Source organism: Atractosteus spatula, chromosome 7, assembly GCF_055471065.1.
Source record: "Atractosteus spatula isolate fAtrSpa1 chromosome 7, fAtrSpa1.hap1, whole genome shotgun sequence".
Classification (NCBI taxonomy): domain Eukaryota; kingdom Metazoa; phylum Chordata; class Actinopteri; order Semionotiformes; family Lepisosteidae; genus Atractosteus; species Atractosteus spatula.
The window spans coordinates 7,048,555-7,066,671 of NC_142712.1; the positions used below are offsets into that span (position 1 = coordinate 7,048,555).

The 18,117-nt window shown below is 40.6% G+C and overlaps 1 protein-coding gene across 1 annotated transcript; it reads right to left on the reverse strand.

Annotated features, from left to right (window-relative positions):
* Window positions 1-495: 495 nt before the first annotated feature.
* Window positions 496-11,395, reverse strand: ets2 (ETS proto-oncogene 2, transcription factor). The gene is made up of 10 exons (XM_088921819.1): window positions 11,143-11,395; window positions 9,460-9,528; window positions 6,075-6,195; window positions 4,869-4,988; window positions 4,263-4,463; window positions 3,905-3,988; window positions 3,276-3,497; window positions 2,537-2,800; window positions 2,323-2,441; window positions 496-1,982 (listed from the first exon to the last, which is right to left on the reverse strand). The coding sequence occupies exons 2-10, from the start codon at window positions 9,520-9,522 to the stop codon at window positions 1,767-1,769; spliced, it is 1,410 nt and encodes a 469-aa protein (XP_088777945.1). The 5' UTR covers window positions 9,523-9,528; window positions 11,143-11,395; the 3' UTR covers window positions 496-1,766.
* Window positions 11,396-18,117: the final 6,722 nt, after the last annotated feature.

An 18,117-nucleotide genomic window follows, 5' to 3' on the forward strand; every position in this document is an offset into this window, starting at 1 on the left:
GAAGCTGTTCTTGAGTCTAGTGGTCCTTGCTTTAACAGTGCAGTATCGTTTGCCAGAGGCTAGGGGGGAGAACGGTTTGTGGCCAGGATTGTTGGGATCCTGAATGATGGGTTGGGCTTTATTGCGACAGCGGATGGTGTGGATCCCACCAATTGATGGTGAATCACAACCTATGATCCTCTGTGCCTTTGTAGTGCATCTCTGTCACGCATGGTAGCACTGCTGTACCACACAGTGAGGACACTGGTGAGGACACTTTCTCTGGAGCTGCAGTAAAAGTTCATGAGGAACTGCTTCCCCAGACGGCATTTCTTTAAGCACCGCAGAAAGTGCAAGCACCGTTGTGCCCTTTTCAGATTTGCTACAGTGTTTTGGAGGTAATTTAATTCTAAATTATGTGTCACATGGAATCCTTTACCTGTTTTTTTCCTCCTGACATCCACTGGTTTGAGTGACAGTAAATAGTTTTAACAAAGAGTGACAACACTAAATGGGTAGAAAAAAATAAAGATTTATTACAAGAATTTGTTAACCTCTTAAGGTTTAATTATGTGCAGTTTAAAAAGCTGCTACACAAGCTGCTCCTTTTGAGACAAAAGGGTCAATTTTAATGTTTTAAAAAGAACGGTTAAGCATTCATTAATCTTATTAATCTTAAGTACACTTCTTACAACTTTGAAACAAATCACATACACAGGGATGTTGATACAAGATGAAAGCACACAATACAGTACATAATACATAATACAATTTTAAAAAGCTATTTACATCAGTGTATCACTTTGGCCATATAGAATAATAATCATAATGTTTAACAGCTCAATATAATAACTAAATCCAGTCTAATAATAAATTACACAGTATGTAAACCTGCTATCAAATCACCAATACATTTTAACTGTCTCCATTCAATTCAAAAATGTGAATTCCTCAATATAAATATATATTTAAATTCTTTGAGACTAGCTTCTTTCAAAGTACATTTCTACAAAAATCAATTCCCCCTCAAACATGTGCCTGTACGATCTTTAACAGCAGTTTATGCAAAAGCCTTATGAGAGATGTTAACTGCTTTATGTGTTGCAAAGATGTATGTGTTGGAGTCAGCCTTTAAAAAAATGTCCTTTTCCCCTTTAAATTCAGTCTGTCAGTACCCAAAACGCAAACTTCAAAGTCATTTTCATTGGCAGTTGATGAAAAGTAGTTAATAAGTAAATCTTTTGATGTTTTTTGGTTTATCTGACTTCTAACTCCATGTATACTCTGAAGCAAAAATGCTTAAAAACAGACCTAAGGCAAGTTATTTACACAAATCATTTCCTTGACAATCAGCCACGTGTCTATCTCTCCACAGAAAGCGCGTTCAGTCCTCCTGTCACCTCCAAAATCAGATTTTGCAGCTGCAGTGCAAAACAGAGGTGGAGAGGAAGGACAAAAGTCAAGACGGCCTTGAACAACAGACGTCCCTTTGTTGGCTGTGTGTGTGTGTGCGAGTGCGCTCTTGCAGTTTAAGCTTAAAAGCGATAAAAGAAGGTCTTTCCTCCGCCACACATGCTGAGGATCAGTTCTCTACAGACGAACATGTACAGAGATTCCTGTTCTTATCCAGCTGTACCCACCAGCGCAATGACATTTCAAGACAGGACATCTTGTGCAGGGTGACCAGCTCAAAGACCGTAAATACGACCTCAAAAAGGACCGAACCGTTACTTAAAAAGTGTCAGGAGGACACCTCTCCCCCTTTTTTCCAGAGCACAGACAGCGGTTCAGTCCTCAGTGTCGGGCTGAACTCCCAGCATGACGTGCAGCTCCTCTGCGGAGTAGCCCAGCAGGTTGTGCAGGTCACAGACAAAGCGGTAGACGTAGCGCTTGCCCGACGTCTTGTGGATGATGTTCTTGTCGTAGTAATAGCGCAGACCCCGGCTCAGCTTCTCGTAATTCATCTTCGGCTTGTTCTTCCGACGACCCCAGCGCCGGGCCACCTGGAGGAGCGAGGAGAGACAAGGTAAGGGAGAAGGAGGGACAGGCAGACATATCCAACATCGGCTGAATGGTCCAGAGCTGCTGTGAATTTCAGTTTGCTCATCCTTCTGTGGCACAGAAGAAATTAAGACAACAGGACAACAATGTGTGGAGACTGGCTTGCGAAAACGGACTTCCAGGTCATGCAATACAGCTAACGCCAAACACAGGAGTGCAGAGTTTTTGCTGGTGTGATAGTTTCAAGGGTCTGTTTCTCTTTTTTAAAAAAAATAAAGCCATGTACTTTAGGTTAACAACATATTTGTACATGTAAAGGCAGAGGGGGACAGCAGGACTGACCTCATCAGGATCGGTGAGTTTGAACTCCCAGCCATCTCCGGTCCAGCTGATGAAAGACTGGCAGGACTTGTCCGTCAGCAGCTCCAAAAGGAACTGCCACAGCTGGATCGGTCCGCTTCCTGCAGGAGGTAAAACAGGAAAACGGTCAAGGGCCGGCCACATTAAACAGGAAGATGTTGCTATGCCACCCCAGCAAAAGGAGACAGGAGCTGACCTGTGAATCCAGCGAGGACAGAAGCCGGGATGACTGGCTTGCCCAGCTCCTGGGGTTCGTTTCTCTCCTGCACGTAGTCTTTGAAGGACAGCCCCTGCTTGTGCAGGCCCAGGGCCCCCCCGCTGCAGTCCTCGTCGAAGCTGTCGTGGGAGGGAACCCGCTGCATGTCCGCCAGAGAGGACTGGCTGCTCCAGGACCGCAGGGCTGACTCGCTGCTGTCGAAGCTGTCTATGCTCTCCACAGAGCTCTGCTCCTGTGGGGCAACTGCGGAGAAGCAAACAGGGACACCATTATTTTTGTGTTCTATAACTGTTGGATTCATATACAAAGCAACAAAACCCGGCCAATATAGAAATGGGACCTCACACACAAAACTAAGCAGGGTGAAGAAGGGGAATTCAACATATTCTGGCAATAATGTCATTAAACAGTTGTGTTAGAGGGCTCGTGAACAAATAAGAGAAACTTATTTTCTCTGTCATCGCTCCTGCAACTTGTACCAGGGCAGTATTTAGATATTACGTTGTTGTCAAGTGTTGTAGCTCCCATGAAGGCAGACGTTTGCTAACTCTTAGGTTTCCTCAAGCACACAAAAACAGATAGAGGAGAAGGATCAGATTTTCCAAAAAATGCAATTCAGTGGCATCTCTTTGGAGGAATAAAGGAATTCATTTTTGCCCACCACTACACATTAAAGGACTTTGAATCATATGATAAAAAAGCAAAGATTAGCACTTACAGGGTTTACAGACTCCTGAGTTTAGGTTGTTCCTTGAGAAGCCCTGGTTGACAGAGAAGTAGCCAATGTTGACAGTCTGCAGTTGGGGTTTGGGAAACATCTGAAAGTCTTGTTCTGTGGCCAACACTGTGGTCTTGTCAGTGCTCTCAAACAGTTCTCTCAGCAGACTGCTGGTGTTATCAGAGATCTGCAGAGCACACTGGGTCTGCTCAAGACTGAATCCTACAGAGGGAAAGAGCTCACTTTTACCTCCACTGGACATACAGCATACCAAAGGGGTCACAACAAAGCTTTCCTGTGTAAACATGTAAAACATGCCAGTGCGATGCCTATTTTTGCAATTGATTTGAGTCATTTTCACACACATCAGGGAATACTTCACCTTCCTTAGCCAATTCAGAAACAGTGAAAAGTGTAATAAATAAATATGATGTTCTTCTGATTCAGTGTTACCTGGATACCATGAATATAAAGGTACAGTGGAAATAGAAATTGTCAGGTGTAATGATAGAAAAAAACAGGAATACAGAGGAACCCAACTCTATACAGAGCCATTGGTGAGGGCACCGCTGTAACTTTAGCATATCTAAAACAAAGCAGTACAGCACCTGAAATATCCAAGGACTTACCTATGGAATTGTTGTTAATCCACCTGGACATTGTGGTAGGAGGGACACTAGTGTTGTTGCACTGAGACTGTTTGTCCTGAACATCTGTGTGAAAGAAAGACAGAGGTACATGATGTGATTAAGCCAATGATCTTCAGCTGAAAGTGTAATACCTACAGTATCTGAAGGAATCTGATTCATATTCGCAATTATCCGATCACGTGTTGAGATTCCTGCATTCCAAAAGGAGGAAGTCCACCTCTAGGGCTTTAAGGTGAACCTCCACTGTTCTCTTAGTGATGAAATGTTTTGACCGATGGGTTGAATAGAGTATTTAACACAGGGCTGGAAATGCATGAAAACCTAATTCCCCCTTTACCTTTCATCATCTGCTCCAGGTGCTCCCAGAGGATGTCCCCCACAAAGTCAGGAGCTAGCTCCAAGAAACGCTCCTTGCCCAGATCACACAGCTCCTGCCCGGTCATGTTGAAGCTGGAGAAATTGACTCCAGCCAGACTGAACTCGTTCGCTGACCATCGAAGCCACTGAATAACTTGCTTCTTGCTCCACACACGTGGGTCTGCCATGGAGAGAGACTAATCAGCACCCTGCCACAGCCCGATTACTCCTCAGATTGCTGTGCCAAAACACCTGCCTACCAGTAGGTCCATAAAAGGCTCAGTGTTGATTTGAATGTCTTCAGGTATCTTGTGACACAGTTACTGTATATACTGCACAGTACAATAGCCTAATAAAACAATAAATAGCCTCAGAAAACACTTAAAGCTGACAAACAACCTAATATTCCCTATTCACCTTTAGAAGGGTAATAATAAGGACTGAGGCTACAGGAGTAAGGGGGCAATCTTTCTGAACGACAGCCGTGAAGGGCAATGGCACAAGGCAGTTTTATATATGATTCAAAGCCAGGGCTTTGGGGGTGTCCGCTGTGAGAAGGTGAGAAGACATCTTGAAGGAGACTCACCGTTGGGGATACCACAGCGCAGCTGCTCCTTGGCAAACCCGCTGAAACTAGCCTTCAAAGCCTGGCTCATGACCGCTTTGCTGCAGGGCGTCAGCAGAGGGACAGTGCAGGAGCCCAGATCTAGGAGATGCAAAAGAAACAGACATATTGATTACTAAAGGCCAGTGAAATGGGGTTCCTGGTGTTTACTTTCTTCAGTGCAGTAGAAGATGGATCTTGCCGGCCACATGGGCCTTTCACTATGCTAGTTAATAACAGACTGACGTGTACCACAGATTTATCTCTGCACAACTGGCTTGGCTTATGAGTTTAATTACTAGCTTAGAATCTCTGATGTTTTAGGGATCCTTTTCTTCTCTGAACATGTTCTCTGTGTGAGGAATATAACAAAACCAAGTTCCAGATTCCAGATTTGAGAGTACTGCACTCAAAGAGATCCGAGCTGTGCACTTCTGACCAGCTGTTTAGAGGGCAAGAGAAACAGCTGGATGCTGTCGGCTTGAATGAATGGAAAAGCCACAGTTGCACAGGGAGATTCCTGTGGGCCAGTTCTGGCTTTGATCTTCACTGCAGGGTTGCTGAGGTTGTCAAACCGTGGTGGTGGTGTGCGTGTGATTGTTAACAACAATCTCTGACGACTCTTTCAAAAAACTTCCCCTTTTTATTAAGTAACATCATTTACATCATTCTGGTCTATGATGTTGTAACTATGTTTCATAATTCTCATGTAACACTAAGACGCTAATACTGACACATACTGTACATTACACAGGAGTTTAATGACAAAATTTGCCTACAAGGGGCCTTTGTGCTAAATGAGGCTAACACACTGGACTTTTGCAATTTCAGACTGGTTCCACCTTGCTTGGGAACAATGTTTTGAAAAAAAATTTTTCCCCAACTTGGTCATCAACAAAACAGTGCAAATGATCCTTGTTTTCTGAATATCCAAGGTCTTGGTTTATTTTTTTTCTCCATCAGCTCAACCTCTCTCAATCTAAAAGTAACATCTGAGAAGGACATTCATTCACCTTTTTTGCATTTACTCCTAAATTTACTCTATAACTATCCCAAGAAGTGAAGATTTATGCACAATTTTCCTTTTGAATTTTCAGTTTTTCATTACTGAGGTCAGGCGAAAAAAGTATCATTCTATTATCTTGGAGGACAGGATCAAGTCTTCTGGAGGTCTGTGATGTATCTTACCATGTGAAATGGAGTCAAGGCCTGAAGGCACCTCCTGGACTGACTGTTCATCATCTGAAGCAAGATAGCATCCCGCAAATAAGGACATGGGGTCTTCTAGGACATCAAATGCAGTCTGACGCTGAGGAAAAATAGGAGATAAAAAGAGAGCTTAAATGACAACCTCTGCATTGTTGTTTTTAGCTAAAAGGTGCTAATAACCATTCCTAGCCTGCTCTTAAATTAGATCTGGTTGCTTTCATTAAAAAAAAAGTAATTAAAAAAAAACAGGTTCTATCTATAGAGTAGGTTTATTCTCTCCATATTTTTATAGTCTTATGGTCAATTATCTGGTACATTGAAAGTCACTGAAAGGATATCGGTATGATGACATTTAAAATGTAGCTCACCATACTCATCCAGCTGCCAGAGCAAATAACTCTGTACTGGCACAAAAAGTGTTTATATCTCAAAAGATGAAACTGAATGGTCAGAAATCAGAGAGTCTACAACTTTTACAATCCCAAGTTTGAAATTCCACTAAGCAAGCTATGAAGAGAAACAAACTGGTATTTTCAAGAGTGGAATTAAAACCCATTCAATGGGGCAGTGCAGCTGAAGGACAGTCAGTAGGCCTTAGCAGACAGCACTGTAGAGAGTCCACACCTTTTCTCTACCTTGTCCTCTGCCACCGAAAACATTCCACTATCTGAGATGAACTGCAGCCTAAAGGCGACCATATATGGACTTCCGTTTCCAGTGGTGGTGGTGTTAGGGGGGCTTTAACTTTATTATCTGAGAGAGGTGATAATTCATCTTGCGGCTGCCGGCTGCAGCTCCTAACTGTATATGATCTTCTGCGTGGGAGTGCGCTGTTTCAACCCAAAACTGCAACCAATTCCTGCCTCCCGTTAGATCACGATGGGTAGATTGCTGCCTTATCTAGACATATAAAAGCAGGTCATGCCCTGACTTAGACAAATCTGAAGTGCTTCTTTTCTTTTTTGTTAAACCAGTCAAAGTTTACAACAGAGGTTGACTGATTTTATCATCTTTTATCCTTCCCAGTTTTTTTCACAGCTTACTTTCTCTCTGACAGCCTTCTGTCAGCAAACACCAAAGGGCCAAACCTGCTGTCTGCTGCCAAGAACAGTACTTGGGCAAAATTAAAAAAGAAATCTCACCTCTAACACCTGCTTTCACCCCCAGTTTCTTAATGAGAGTGCTTAGCCACAGGAGCCATCATTCATACTCCCACACCTTACTGATAAACACACAAAAGCTTGGCTTGCTGGGCCAATACTGACCTTTTCAGTTCAAACACAGACCTGCCACTGACGTCTTTGGATATTTCAGTGTTTTGTTTCTGATAACAAGTAATACAACCAGAAGCCTCAAGCTTAGCACTAGGAGTTAACTGTATTTCCACACATGCGCGTAACACTGTGTGAAGACAGCTTGTGCGCACCATCTGCGACATTAAATCATTAAATGCAATCGCTTGAGGGTGATATCTTTGTATTTTTTATATATTTTACTGGAAAAAAAAGTGTGTGTGGTATCGTTCCAAACACACGAATAAATATCAATGCGAAAAACGCCCTCACTTTGATCTTGTTTGCCGAATTTTAGCCATGCGAGTGACAGAAAAATAAAGCTCAATAAAAATAATGTGCCGTGATCAGACACCTTGCTGTCTCCTTTCCTCGTGTTTACTCCAGCTTCTGCATTTAATGGGCAATTTAGGCTTCTGGAAACAGCACATCTCATAAACAATTTAAGAAAATAAATGTGCTTGGCCTGACCTTTACCGGAGTATAACAGCCCATGCTATGGCTAATCTAGAAGGTGTTCAGATGAGAATTTTAGTGTCCTTATACAGCTAATCTTTACAGCACATGGTTGAAACATTAAAAAGCCACAGCAGCTGCAGTGGAACCTGGTGTATCCCTTAGGCACCCTTAATACACCCACTGTAGATTACTGTAGATTAAAACTGCATTGTAAATATTAATATCAATAGGATGACAAATGTTTAGGAATTACTGTACTGAAAAAAAGCTTCTTGGCACACACCAGTTAGCAATACCTGGTCTGTGTTATTTCTGGCCTCACTCAAGAGTGAAGACAATCTTCTTTAATTTGTTTTGGTTTTTCATTTTGTCAACAAACTGATAAAAAGACCAGCAGGACTGTATTTGCATTAGAGCATACTACAGAGTTTCGACATTCTCTCTTTGGGCTGACAGCCCCTGGGCTGGGCTTGAGTCTAGGTAAGAGGAGTATGGTATGAGATTACTCATAGGGTCTAGTCACACTCTGATTGTGTCTGTTTTCACATCTTCTTCCAATCTAGCACTTGGGTCACATTACTAGTGCACAAGCAGTGCGTTGTTAAAAAAGGAGTAAATATAGAGAAACCTAGTGAATGATTTATTCAAATAAAGCAGTTACAAGTTCAAGGTGGAATTAACTTGAATACAAGACACAGTAGCACAACAGAACCTGAAGTGTGTGTCAGTATCTTAGACTTGGGTTTAACCCTGCTTCTGGAGAGAAAGTCTTACAGGTCATCCTAATCCACTCAATTTTATAGCTCACCATAAATCAATTATGCAAGTAATCTACTCAATTACAGAAACCTTGATCTCAAGGGCTAAAGGTTTTGTTCCAAAATGAACTGTAAATTACATTAGTTAATGAATCACCTGTAATTGATACAGCCTCAAGTATACCCTATATACTCGCTTGTACACATCAGACCCAATTTTGTAGAGTATACAAAGATGTAGGAAGATATTCTTTGAAGATGACCGGCACTTTTGTTCTCTAGAAACAATTTTGATGTTTAAAACCAATTTTCCGGTTGAAAGACTTTGGGTGTTTGCACTGAACCATTTCATCATCCCTACTTGAAAGGAATTCAGACCAGCACAGCCTCTCTTTACTGGCAAGTGAAAGGTTTTTCAGAACAACAAACACTTCAAAGTCTCTGGATTTGTATGTCCCTTTGTTGTCTGAGGACTAACCGAGGTTTTCAGAAGAGCTTCAGAGTTGTATGGATTAGATACCTCAAATACAAAAACTCTTCTACAGATCATCCCGTTTATTACTACAGTACATAGTCGGACGCAGCATTTTTCAGTGGAAGTAAAACTCACACAACTGCTACTGAAGGTAACAATTTCAATTCACAAGTCAAAGGCGATACTCATACGTTTAACACAAAAAGACATGAAAAGCAACCATCATTTACGAGATTAAAGCAATTTATGTCATTGTGCAGTGGCATTTAAATAAACCTTGATATATTGCAAGTGGAGTAATCATGAAGTATTAATTCTCAAATTGTGATGACTGAAGAACACACTTAAGAAAGGGTGAATTATTTTCTCCGTCTTCCTACCTTAAGAATGCCGCGGTAGCCGCAAGACAGAGGAGCCACCTGATCCATACCGACCTCACACATCGCGATCTAAAGCAAGAGAAAACACGTTAGATTTGTGCAGCGCTTTATTATAAATTATTCATTCACAAGTGAAACACCAGGATGAGCAACAAACCTTCCCAAACAGCGGTAAGTGAAGGTTTGTTTAAAGACGTTACAGTGACACCCTGAGACAAAAACCAAATACGATAGCGTTCAGCGACCAAGCAATTACAAAACAGGACCCCTTTATCACCGTGCAGTGTCATTGCATTTGACTCCTAGACGGTCTATGTATTTTGAAGTACCGCCATATATTCGACAAGAGAAATAATCATAATAATAAACTAATTTTACATATTAAGCAATTATCCCGGGGCGCTAACCGAATAATGAGACAGGGATACACGACCTTGCAGATAATATTTAAGATGTATTTAATATTTAAGCTCATCCAGAGAGTATACAACTTAAAACAGACGAGTAATGATAAAACTACAGTAAGTTTATTTCAACAAGTAGACACAGATATGAGGCGCTGTATAACACTTTATTTCAACCAATGCTTTACTTAATGTCTACACTTTAATAAGAATGGTAGAGTTTGCTATTTTTTTTACGAGAAGCGGATGAGTCACGTTACTTTCTTTTTCCACGCTTTGAATTCCGCCTTGCGTTTTACACCGACCAAACAAACTGATTCAGTTCCCACATCAAAGACGCGAGTGGAGCTCCAGAGGAAATCTGGGAGTCCTGTCTGTGGGTCTTTTGTTTAGAAGCAATGCAATTAAGGAATGAGAATTTAAACCAGAATTAAGAGTAAAGAACCCAGACAGCAGGTCTCGGACGATTACTCATGTATGTTTTACATCACAGTCGGAATCTTTAATGATGTCTCTCATATATAATACGGCGTTTCTGTTATTACCTAATCTATACACTCCTTACACAGAAAAGCGCATGATTTCCTCATTGGTCACAAGTTTAACAGATACCAGAAATGACTCACGCTCGCTCGTCACAGAGTGGGAGGCACCCTTGATACAACTGAACAGCGAGCCTAACGTGTATTACTGACAATTACCTCGTTCATTTATTAAATCCAATTCAGTGTTGCACCGCAAGTTTGATTCATTAGAAAATCGTTCAAACGCACAACAAGAACCGCACGTAAGATGGAAATGGTCAAAACTTGACATTTTTTGTTAGTGACTTAAACCTCGATCACCGAATTGTACAGGCAGGAGAGCAACGTATTTGACTTAACCGATATCGGAAAAAATAAGCCGGACGTACACTACTGCATTGTCGAAATAATAAGTCAAAAACTTCACGTGATAATGCAAAAACCAAAAAAAAACAAAACAAAACAAAGATCCAACCTAAAACGCCGGTGGCTTTTAAGCGGTTAAGGAAAATTGTGTCGTTCAAATAACAAATGAAAAATCACAGAACGACTTTCAGAAATTCTCATTCTTACAACAATACAGGTTAATAACTAATATAATATAATGCCGCACCCAAATGTAAATAACTATGTTACATTGCTTCAAGAGAAAGACAAAAAAAAAATTAAATTCGATAATTAAATTCACCTTTACTCAGGTGATTTTCCTAGCCCAAATTTGGGGCTATGCACAAGCAACACCGCACACTGCTTACCTGTTGAAGACGTTCTACAGAGAGAGAGAGAGAAATAATAACAAATCTATTCTTCCGAAAAGCAGGAAATGTGTATATCCACAATAGCTCGATCGTATTCCAGCGACGTCCTGGCGGACTAAATTCCTCAAAACAGACAACCGATTGACGTTAATCTTCGATCTGTAGTAGGTGCTTGAAAAGACGGCTGCAGTTTTTAACCTGCTGTCTTCGGTGGATGTGAATGATCCGGCTCCGTGCGGCTCTAATTAATGAGGAAGTACAGATCACTTTGCTCCTTTCATAGACTGGAGACCAGTCGCTCCGGGGAGGAGCAAACAGTAAACACTGATCTGCCATTCACACAGAGTAGGTGTTTCATCTACCCAGACTAGTACAGTACTAGTACTACACTTGTGCCGCCGAGAATTGTAAAACACCACGCATGAAATAGTTTATGATTATACTACAACCGTAGCTGGAAACGATATTTGGAACTGAAACTCCGCACGTTTCCTTTAGTGTGGCTTCTTACTGTACGTATACGTAGAGGTCAATTCCACGCTGAAAAGTAAAAAGAAATAAAGAGAAAAAAAAATAAAACGTTTCCACAAACTCGTGAAAAGGACTCCACAGCCCACACGTGCTTTTCCATCTTTTTACTTTGCAATATTTAATCAAACCTCTGCCGTACTCGTTGCCTTGTAACCCTCAGACCGAGGCAACTCCCTGCTCTAGCTTCTTAATGCACTCCACATGTTACAGCTGCGAATGAGCGCCATTTCTGTAAATATACAGTATGTACCTGATATAAAGTACGCAGGCAGTGCTGACGATGTACGTTATTTATTGTACAAACACATACAGTACACGTCTATGTAAGAATTCAAAGGAACACGTAAAGGTTTATTCCATGCTGAAAAGAGAAGAAAAGAAACACCACGTTTCGGCTGTGGAGCCTTCTTTGGGTGTGTTTGAATTCTATCTCGCACGTGGGGAGGGCACATTGCTTGTGTTATTGCATACATAAAATGTCCCTGAATGCATGGGATAGCTTGTTCGTTTCAAGAGCTCGTTCATTATATTCTAGAAGAGATCGATTGGAAGTGTATCAGTAACCTTCAAAACCCTGTTCCCAATGGATTCGCTAAAAGTTGCTTGAAATCAATTTGTTTGCCCTTGAATTTCATAAATTGTGCTCTGGGTGCATGATCACTTGTGTTCGGTTTGCAAGTCTTGGTATGAGAGAAGACTATGAGCATTAAAATATCTGACAGAATGTGAATCATTTTTTATTGGCAAGGTGTACTAACGGGATTCTGATTTTGAAAAATAGCAAAATGGGAATGCCGCATCTGAGATTTTGCAAGCCCTTCCAGTCAGTGCTAAATTGTAATTATATATGTAATTATAGACAATTTAAGTAGTTCTTGAAAGAAATTGCAGTCTTATTTTGGCACACCACTGAAGGTGGTAATTGCATTTATCCTAGACACTTCATTTGCTGGGGATTTTGTACCACGAGTCTTGGTCAAAGAAAACACCGTAAAACCCTTCCTAGCCATGAAGTAACTCTGTACCGATGGAAGCTGTACAGTATAAAACCTGATACGAAAGACTTCATCTCTGTTACATAAAACGCAGCAATTGCTATGGTACTGCACATGCCAAGAATATACTTTTCAAAACACATCACCCATTCTTAGGCTTGTCTCACAGAGAAGCACATCACGACCAGTCAGTCAACAGGTTTTGCTCATCAATAAGTGCCGCGGTACAGCACTGCAGTCTTGTCAGAAGGCTTAATGACATTGATAACATCTAAACTGGAATTACTGTGAAAATCACAGCAGGGTCGTGGGAGTGTGGCACAAGGTGCCCACCCGTGTTGCTGAAGCCGATACCCTGGTTTCTGTGAAGAAATGGCTGGATGTGACACTTGGATCAATTAACTACCTGCAGTAATTGTCTAAATAGGCAGAAGGGCCTCCTCTCATTAGTAACCTTGCCTACGTTGTCACGCAGTCTGCTCTTCCAGATTGTGCTGCTTCATTTACTAACGACATGCTGGCACATTAGAGCTACAGTATCTCCCACTATAACAGAGCTCATTACTAAAGTAAAACAATGGAAATAACACAAGAATCTAAATAGTTTTATTGATTGATTTTGAGCTGTTTCAGCTTTTTCACACAGGCTGACCTCTGTTTAACCCATCGCTTTTAAAAAAACATAATATAGTCCAGGCTGACATCCAGTGGTCTTACCATGTCTTGAGAAACTATTATTTTAGTGTGACTAGATGATTGTTGTGGTAAGATTGGGGGAAATCAATGGGGGGAAATCTACACTCTTTTTCTTCTCCTAACCAGCCCATTCACACAAGTGCAAGATGTCCATTCATGCACGTGATCTATAGGTTTTAAGCTCGGCAGTGCCTGTCAATAGAGTTCCCGTTCAAACTGGTGACAGCATGACATTAGGGCACAACTTACTCTAGCATGACCTTTTATTGCACTTGTTTCTGGGTTTGATTCTGTCTCCTCCATTAGCAGCTTAATGGAGCCAGTTAAGTGGATAATAAGTACAATCAGTGTTTTCCAGGTGCTGATTGAAGAATGCTCCTAAAACCTACAGGATCTCAGCATTCAAGTACCAGCGTTGCCTGTCCTGCTTTGTTGCTTCAGCCTTTTCGAATCAATTGGTTTTCTAGTACAAAAAGGTTACCCATATTGGTGAGGTGTGCACTGGTTTTCATCATACAACAGTGAGGTGCACAGCATCAACACCCATTTCTTTTCAATTAAAGAGCTGTTCTTCAGTATAAGCTTTTTGGTACTTCCTATTGAGCAAAATCTTAATTGCAAATGTGTCAAATGCTCTCTAAAACATTAAAGTAAAAATGATTTTTTTTATTATTTGTTTTCCCATGTTAATTTCAGCTGTGCTTTGACTCGCTGAAGACTCGCAGTTATCCGGTGAAAAAATGTTAATATCGGTTTATTGATCACTATTTGAATATTTCATTAACATTTTTTTGGTCATTCTTTCAATTCAGTAATCCAGCCTATAACTGAATAGCTCCTTTCATATTCAGGTTCCCTTGGGATCCAACCACTGTCATAACCATAAAAATAATGATTTTATAAGTGTATTACCAGGATGTTTATTAAAATGGTAGTAACAGCTGCCAAAAAGGCATTTCACTCTTATAAAACCTAATGCCATCAACCACAGTTTTCTGCGCTCTGGATTAATAATTCAAGAATAACTGATCATCTGATGTAGTCATATCCATAGCTACTACAAACTGTGTGACAAATAAACGTGCCTAAGACCACGCTTCAGACCTGGTGAACGCATGAAAGCTGTGTGAACCTGCAGATGGATTTTGTTTACCACTAAATAAGCCATCGCCTAGCAACCCCTACATCTGGCTTTCCCTGTGCCTTTGTTGTGAGGCCTTGGTGTACAGGATCATGCAGTCAGAGGCTTCAGATGAATACATCAATCAGTACAATGTCTTTAGCTGCTGTGTCTCTGTTAGCTAGCCGGTGACAAGACAGTGCAATAGTTTCAGAAGGACAATACCATAAATAATACATGAAAGCAGCTGGAGTGTTAAAAATGGACACCTCGGAGCACGCAATCAAAGCAATATTCTGAACATGCTTTGGCCAGTCCGTGACTATTTCTGTTTCTTTCACATTTCATAATCTGCATGACCCACTGTGAATGAAACATATTGAACTAGTACTTTTTTCAGCACTTGCTCTTTGAAGGGTGTGTACAAGATTTCAGATCTCAGTTTTTGATTGCCCTTCGTATAGATAACAGGATTTTAGGTGGAGTTGTCCTCTTTTATACACTTTCACACTACTATAGAATACAACCTATTCCAGTGGGCTCTTCACTGCAGATTTAGTAACTGAATTACCAGGACAGATTTAATGGCCTGATTGAAAAAAACAACCTTTAACCATTACATTAAGTACCCAGATCTGACTGGACTAGTAGTACAGTCTCTAATCTGATACCAAAAAACTAACTACACTTTGCATATTAGCTTTGCAAAAAACTAAACCATTTGACAACAGCATCAGTAACGCTCCTCAGAAGTAGTCAGCACATTATTTGTGAAACAGCACTTGAAAAATCTGTATTTAAAGATAAAAGCATGTCAATTCAACATCCACACTGATCTGAGTGCTATGAAGGCCTTTATAAACAGCTTAGCGCCAAGGATTTTTAATTGCAATGCATGAATTATGTTGGGAAAATATCAAGTCTTTGTATTCTCTATATCCTCATATGAATCACAGATAATTGTGTTCTTTAGTTTAAATTCTAAATAAAGCAAATGGAGCATTTCTTAAAAGATGGCACTGTGCACATACAAATGATCCGCTGTAAATTAGAAAACAACAGAGTGAACAATTCATACCTTTTTTCAGTAAAGGACAGTAAAACTACACCTCTTTGAAACCTTTCATGCTGGTGCAAAACTTTCTTCTTTAAAAGCAGATATCAATAAATTACCCAGACTATAATCCAGCCATAACATGACATCAGTGTTGTGTTGTAGAGGGTTCACCTACAGTACCATGCCAGAGCACTCTAAAACAAAAAACTTTAGAAAATCTGATTGATGTCTGTAAACTGTAAGTGCCACTTTGCACATTACCACTTGCATTTACCTGGGTGATATTTTAAACAGATAAATACCAGCTGCAAAAATAGAGTGGGTTAGCATACTTTAAGTTCCCCTGTGTTTTGACTGCATGATTGCTTTTCCATATAAGCCAGCAGATGGTTAAGAGGCACTATAAAACAACACTAACCTAAGAATTAAAAACACAAATGATCGGTAAATCTCACATTTGTTGGTAATGATAATGTTGATGATAATGATTGGTAAATTTCATTTGTTTCCTTGTCTGATCTGTACAAAACTCAAAAAGCCATCATGCTTTAATATGACTTCTAACATTAGTATGTACAGTACATCATCTTTACATTATATATACACATCATTATATACTTTCTTCTATGAAATGTTTGTTTCAAAACAAGTACATTTCTTTAGCACTATGAAAGATGTTATATTGAAAACCTTGAGGTTTCTACCAAAAATGATTGATAAACCCAGAGATAAATCAATAAATGAATCAGGGAGCTGAAAGACAAATTAACATTCACAAATCACTTTCGTCTTGCTATGTTTTAGGCTGATCTCACAAACCAAGAATGGCTGGGCCTGGTCAGTACTTGGCTTAGAGACCTCCAAGGAAATCCAGGTTGAATGGGTTAATAAAGGAGACAGGATACATGGATAAACCTGGGCTTTAACTGAATGGGGAACACCAAGTGATGTCTGACCATACCAATGTGTATATAACATTGAAGAAATAATGTTATGTGCATGTAAAAGGGGGTACCTATAACATCAGGCAATGCTTTTTTAAAAACACATTTTTTTTAAAAAAAGAGAAGGTTTGGAATAGGTAATAAGGCTTTAGCGGAAGAAGACTTTTGAAGAAAGTGGAGCATAACACTTCACGCAATTTCTATATAAATTAGACATCGTCTGGTAAGGTTCACTGTAGCATGCTGACCCCAGTTTGGCCATAACTCAAAATCAGGACATTAAACTCCATAGGAATGATTTTTACGATAACACATAAACAACTTACTTAGTTGCTTACTTAGGAGAACCAGATGCTGCGTGAAAGTCCTTGACCGCCTTCATTCCTAAATGCAGGTGAAGTGAAATGTTTTGTTTTTCTTCAGCGCAGCCCATGAAATTCAGGTCGACAGAGAGATGCTTTATGAAGGCACTGGTTGAGATGCCGAAAACAGAACTGGCAGGAAAAATGCACCTCAAGCAATTTGTTATGCTTGTGTTGTGAAATCTACACTCACCTTTTCCACAAAAAAAGCAGAAAAAAAGTTGTCCCGAGAGAATGTTGGGAAAACCCAAAAAGATTAAAATTACTGGAAGTGGGGGAAAAAAGCCGACCGACTAATGAAAAACATTAATAGTCTTTGTGATTTTTAAGTGTTGAAATATTCAGGATGGTGATTCAGGGTTTCAAATTATGGATACTGTATACTCAGACAGCTTTTTGGCAAATTCATCTTTTCCCTTAAAGGCTTTAAACCTTCACTTAAGCAGACAAATTAATGAACAACAACTTAACTATAAACTAGTATCTATCAAAGAAACTGAAAATAAGCGACTTATTGCTTTCAAGGTTTAGTTGGCATTGCAATCTCGTCAGAAAATGCAAAATTGTAAATAAGTGTCACAGAGTGGCAAAAAATGGGTTAGGGTCAACAGGTGTCAGGGTCTATGATGACTCATAGGTTTGTAATGAATGGCCGGTGTCATTTGTCTTTGTCTTTCCTTGTGAGCTTCCTGTTGATCAAAAGTGGTCCTTGTGCGGACACTCGTTAATTACCACACCATTCAGAGTCGAGGGATTGGAGTCTAAAGTCTAACTGGACCTCAGACTGAGTGGGGGATCTCTAAAACAGGGTGTGGATACGCAATGGCCATCTGCACACAGCCCACTGTTACCTCGACGCACACCCAAGACAAAAGCCCCAGTCATGAGAACTCAAGAGCACACAGAGGTAATGAAACTGGAGGAAACAGTTTGCACCAGAGCACCTAGGAGAGGACTTGGACATCAGGGACTCCACAGACAGCATCCCTGCTACCTGAAGCTGGACTGTGCGTTATGATGAGACCTGAATCTAAGGCTACTCATGCCACTCACACCTGACAGCGCACTGAAGCTCAGCAGGCGTGAGCCTGGCCAGTAGCTGGATAGGACACCTTCGAAGGTTGCTGCTGGAAGAGGTGTTAGTGGGACCAGTAAGAAGCTCTCACCTTACAGTCTGTGTGGGTTCTACATGCCCCAGTAGAGCGATGGGGACACAATACTGGAAAAAAGACACAGTCCTTCGGATTGGACATAAACCCAAGGTTCT